The following is a 6,000-nucleotide window of genomic DNA, read 5'->3' on the forward strand; positions in this document are numbered from 1 at the left end:
CGGCTAAAGTTGTAACAACAATGACAGCCAAAACTACAGCTATGATGAAGTTCCCGTTTCAAATTTGATTAGTTAATAAGTAATATTCGTTGGCTGATATTTTGAATAACATGGAATAAAAGAAGAAAATAATTATATTAAATTTTCCTCCACCTACTGTCAAAAGTACTTACTTTACTCCCTGAAACATGATACTAAAGTGTCACTTTTTCGCTCTCGGTACTAAAAAACAGAAAAACTCCCTAGGGAGTAAAAGTGACTCCATTTAAATAACATGGGAAGCATCTCTATTTTAAAAACGTACATTTGGAATAGGTCAGAAGGTCTAAGCTCAGATGAGGAAGCATATAGAGTAGTCATTAAACCAACTAAATTCAATACCTCAACCAGACATTTGATCGATATATAAAATTTATGTTTGTATGCTGAAATTATTATTACAAACTTCATATCACTATACTAAAAAAATGTATTTATTAATTACTTACAGTTCTTCTAGTTGAGGTAGTTCTACGAATGCATTGTCTCCCAGTTCTGTGATGTTGTTGCTTGTCAAATCCCTGTAAATAAAATGAAAATAAATATTATAATACCGTCATCAAATAAATTCAAATTTCCAATTCACAAGAGGGAAACTTTCAGAATATTGCAGTACAGTACTAGACATAGTAGTCTTATTGAAATAGCATCGATTAAATTAAAAAATCAGAATTATAAGCAGAAGTCTTCACGCCCGGGTCCCGAGCTCGGGAATTAGGGAAGTTCTAGACTTTAAACAGCTGGAGTCAGAAAATCGGCTTCCCAAAACGGGGCATAGTCGCAGTCCACGTTTAAATTGAATTTCGAAAAACTAGAAAATTGAACACAAAAAAATGAAGAGAAAATAGTGTAAAGTTTCAGCTATTTCGAACTATTTAGGATTGTTTCATAAAAACGTTTCAATTATAGAAATGAGAAAATGAAGATTGTCATAAAAACTGCGACTACGCCCCGTTTCGAGAAGCCAATTTTCTGACTCCAGCTGTTTAAAGTCTGTTTAAACTTGGCCAAATCCCGGCCCTAGATTTGGATTTTTGTCCAATAATATTCATAAATTATATTAAATGAGTCGAGTCAGTATCTTCATCAGTATCTTATACTATAATTAAAATTATAAAAATTACGTACAGACTTCTTCGCCACTAAGACAAGCATTTCGCATTTAATCAGCTGATGCTATAACTATATTTGTAGAAAAACAGTAATATACTATGTTGTATTTGTACAGAAACAGTAAAATGCAGATATAACCAATAGGAAATAGTTTATTATTATATGCATTATTAAGAAACATCAATTTGATATTGTGATTATGGAGTGTAATAAATAAATAGATAAATAACGGATAGACAGTGAAAAACATAGGGATGACTGATTCTTTATTCTCTATTGATTGATACAATAAGTACATCATCGAGAATTATAGGGAGAGAAAAAATTAGGTAACCTTGTGCTATTCCTCTCCCAAATTTAGATAAGGTTACACATAGTCCGAAATAGGTTAAGTCTTGTAGTTGTTCACTTCACAAAATATCCAGTAGAAGAATAAGAATGCCAAGTTGAAGGAGCAGGAAGTGGTGGAGGAGGAGGAGGAGGAGGAGGAGGAGGAGTAGGAGGAGGAGACGAGAGAACATTTTATAGAAGAGGTCTAGGTGCTGAAGAAAAATACAGTTTATATTGGAGGAAGTACACACAGGAATGCCGTTCAGCTCCACCACGTCTTCTTCTTCTATAGTTCCTTCTTCTTCTTCTTCTTCTTCTTCTTCTTCTTCTTCTTCATCTTCTTCTTCATCACCTCCTCCTCCTTCTTCTTCTTCTTTTTCTGTTGCGACCGAAGAGGTCGACGACGCATTTTTGCAGAGGTCACTATTCTCTAATCTTCTCTCTCACTTTCCAGTTTTATCAGCCACATCTTTTTTCTTTCTCTCTTCTACTCTTCTTCCTCCTTATCATTCTCCTCTTCTTCCTCCTCCTCCTCCTCCTTCTCCTCTTCCTCTTCTTCCTCCTACTCTTCCTACTCCTCCTTCTCCTCCTCACCATCCTAATCTTCTTCATACCCACCCACCTCCTACTTCTTCTTTTCACTCTGTTCTTCACCATCCTTTTTTCTGCACTTTACTGTTCCTTTTCTTCCTCAGAATCATTTTCTCTTTTCGTCGTCTCCAACGTTTTCCTTTTCTCAACTTCTGTTTCCACCAATCTCTCCATTTTTTTGTTTCTTTCTCCTTCTTCCTCTTTTTCTTTTTTCTTTTCCAATCCTCATCTTCACTTATTTCTTTTTCTATACTATAATGTTTCTCTCCTGTCTTCTTCTTCGTCATCATTCTCTCCTTTTTCTCTTCTTCTTCTCCTTCCTCATCTTCTTCTTCTTCTTTTTCTTCTTGTTATTCTCATTTATCTGCTTCAACCCCAATCTTCTTCACAACCTATATGCTTCTTGTTTACTACCTTCTTTCCCACTTGTAATTTTCTCTCCAGTCGTTTTCTCCTTCTTCTTCTTCTTCTTCTTCTTCTTCATCATTCTCTCCTTCCTTCCTTCTTCCTCCTCTACTACTTGTTATCATTTTTCTTCATCTACATCTCCAATCGTTTTCACCACTTCTCTTCTCCTCCTCCTGTTCTTTTCATTACCAGCCGTCTTCTTCCTTTTCTTATTTTTGCCATCCTCTTTCTTCTTCTTCTTCTCCTTCATCTCTCCAGCCTTGACCGCCGTCTACTGTGTGAATGCCGAACCATATCTGGTTTTAGCTCTACCTGATAACGGACTTGGAATAAGGAACGGAGGAGACCTGACTGGAGGGGGTACTGGAATACTGGAGGGGGTCTGGAGAAAGACTGGAGTGCTAAAAGGCACTAATCTCTCACGTTTTTCAAGCTACCTCCATTCATAATACTAAACTATGTTTGCAGGCATTCATGTGGATTTCACACATCTTTCTGATTTGTGTGTTTTTTATTATCTCCTTATGTTTACAAGGCATTATTTCACTTATGTGACTATTTATTCTTACTCTCCATACAATATTATTACCATAGAAAACAATGATACAATGAAATTTTATTCAAGGACGATTATAACACTTTATCCACTCATCAACAACATTAGAAAAGCGCATGTATTTTATTGTTATTTATCATTGTTTTTACTGTTATTTTTCATAATGTTATTTATCTATTTAATTGACACTGCATTTTAATTTGTGAAACTTTTATTATTCCTTCACTCATATTGTTTATCAACTCTTTTATGATACCATAGTGAAAAGATACTATATCATAGGCTATACCATGGGATATCTTCTTACGCTAAATGTTTTGGCTATGATACTACCCTTTCGTTGGCACTGATTTTGACTCATCTTTGGATAAACACATGCTCCTGCTTTGAGAGGTGATCATCCTCTCTTTTCTCTAATAGTTATATCTATACTATAGTGAGGTCCACGTTATAATGGTATTGCTATCCTTGTGTATCATTCAACAAAGCGGATAGCGCTGTCTCTTTCTCGCTTTGCTCTGTTGCCAGACCGTCTCTTAACAATGTAGAATTAATCATTAATTTTTTTCAAACATTTTTATTGCCCATAAAAACAAAATACAAAATAAAAACTTACAAAAGAAATATTCTAGGTTATAATATTATGCTATTTTACAAATAAATTAAAATTACATGGCACCACCCAGCAAGGGCAAAACCCTGACCGCTGAGTGAGAGTATCAGCTGTTCAGACAATATAAAAATTTATTTACTAATAATCAAAGCTACAAAAAATCGAAGTTAACAATAAATTACTAGTAATTATAATATTTGACTGATGTCGAAGAAAAATTTTTGTATCACCCACTTATTTATCTGTTCCATCCTCTGTCTACCCCTATTAGAAAGAGATTCTGACAATGCATTTGGCATGATATTTATTATTTTTGAGCCAAGATAATTAGCAAAATATTTCATCTCAAACATGAAAATTCATTATGAGATTATTGAAAAATATAATTTCTTGCTTAATAAAATATAATTGATTATTTTAAGCGAGAATGAACAGTTAATATGACATCAATACACCTGTATAAGCTACCGTCTAATCGTCTTTGACAAGACAGAGGATCGGCAACGTTGTTCTCCTATCTTTCTCCACTGCCATTATAACGTGGTCTCACTATATCTCTATCTATATATATATATTATATAAAAGCGAAATGGCACTCACTGACTGGCTGACTGACTGACTCACTCACTCACATAACTAAAAATCTACCGGACCAAAAACGTTCAAATTTGGTAGGTATGTTCAGTTGGCCCTTTAGAGGCGCACTAAGAAATCTTTTGGCAATATTTTAACTCTAAGGGTTTAAAGTTCGTCTTTTAGCATGTATATTCTTCTTCTCCCAATCTCTTAATTATAATTGAAATTTCCATATCATATGTTAATATAGAACTATAATCTAGATAGAGTACCTCTTCGAAACAGTTGTTAACTGGCAACTAAATTAATAATTTTGTCAGGTTGGCATTAAGTTGAGTTGGCACCAAGTTGAAGATTTAAATGCATTTATCGCGGAAAAATTGATTGGGCACTGCTACTTCAATCCTGGGAATATATATTACTAGCAGTCAGGATCGCTTCGCTCGCCATATCCGTTTAGCCGGCCGTTTAGTCTGGACCCCCGACTGGATTGTCCCAACATATGATAAAAATACCCAAATGAAAAATGCAGGCGAGCGAAGCGAGCCTACTGATCTCATTCTTGGACGATCCAGTGAGGGGTCCAGGGGGCGGAGCCCCCTGGCTAGACGGATATGGCAAGCGAAGCGAGCCTGACGGCTAGTCTATCTTATACTATACAGCTCATATCTAGCCTATCTTATATATCTATACTAGCTTATCTATCTTATACAATATCCAGCTTTCTTGGAAGTAAGAAAATGTCGAAATTTGGCTTCCAAATCATCTATTATTCATTCAGTTTGCTATGAAGTATCCTTCAAAAGCACACGTTCCCGCTTTGAGAGGCTGCCACAACGCATTTACTCCACAAAATTCAATTTCCAAGAAGTTACACAACTCAGAATTCTACGAATATTGTAAGACTTTGGCTTCCAACTCTGTCAGTGACCCTTGTGAATTACATAAATGCTTACTATTTAAACATATGCTGACAATTTGAGGTGACTATGAAGGCCACATTTGAGCAACATTTGCGGTGTGCATGCTTTGAATTTGGTCAATGACTGCCAGCTCTCATTCATTAAACTGAAAAGACGCTCATTACCCGGTTCCTAATTGCCCGGCCACAGTGATTAACTGCCGAAACTAGACTCTTGTTTCATATACTACTACTGCTTCTTCTTCTTCTTCTTCTTCTTCTCCTTCTTCTTCTCCTCCTTCTTCTTCTTCTCCTTCTTCTTCTTCTTCTTCTTCTTCTTCTTCTTCTTCTTCTTCTCTTCTTTTCTTCTTCTTCTCCCTCTTCTACTTCTTTTTCATCTTCTCCTTCTCCTTCTTCTTCGACTATCAAACCTCGCTTTATACCCTCTAACCTCGTCGCTTCAAACCCTTTACAACTATGAAACCTTACTTTTTATTATCAAACCTCGTTTTTCTCCATCAAACATCGCTTTCCTACATCAAACCTCGCTTTATACCCTCTAACCTCGTCGCTTTACACCCTTTACAACTATGAAACCTTACTTTTTATTATCAAACCTCGTTTTTCTCCATCAAACATCGCTTTCCTACATCAAACCTCGCTTTATACCCTCTAACCTCGTCGCTTTACACCCTTTACAACTATGAAACCTTACTTTTTATTATCAAACCTCGTTTTTCTCCATCAAACATCGCTTTCCCACATCAAACCTCGCTTTATACCCTCTAACCTCGTCGCTTTATACCCTTTACAACTATGAAACCTACTTTTATTATCAAACTCGTTTTTCTGCCATCAAACATCGCTTTCTAC

General features: G+C 35.8%; 1 protein-coding gene across 2 annotated transcripts in view; it reads right to left on the reverse strand.

The window, feature by feature from the left end:
* The window catches only part of LOC111048581 (lutropin-choriogonadotropic hormone receptor), a gene marked incomplete in the record, with an annotated part of 72,678 nt that overhangs the window by 56,800 nt on the left and 9,878 nt on the right, over positions 1–6,000 (reverse strand). For both annotated transcript variants that reach the window (XM_039439348.1, XM_039439349.1), the window contains 1 exon segment: positions 489–560. In XM_039439348.1, coding sequence (XP_039295282.1) covers positions 489–560 — 72 coding nt within the window.

Source organism: Nilaparvata lugens, chromosome 12, assembly GCF_014356525.2.
Source record: "Nilaparvata lugens isolate BPH chromosome 12, ASM1435652v1, whole genome shotgun sequence".
NCBI lineage: Eukaryota > Metazoa > Arthropoda > Insecta > Hemiptera > Delphacidae > Nilaparvata > Nilaparvata lugens.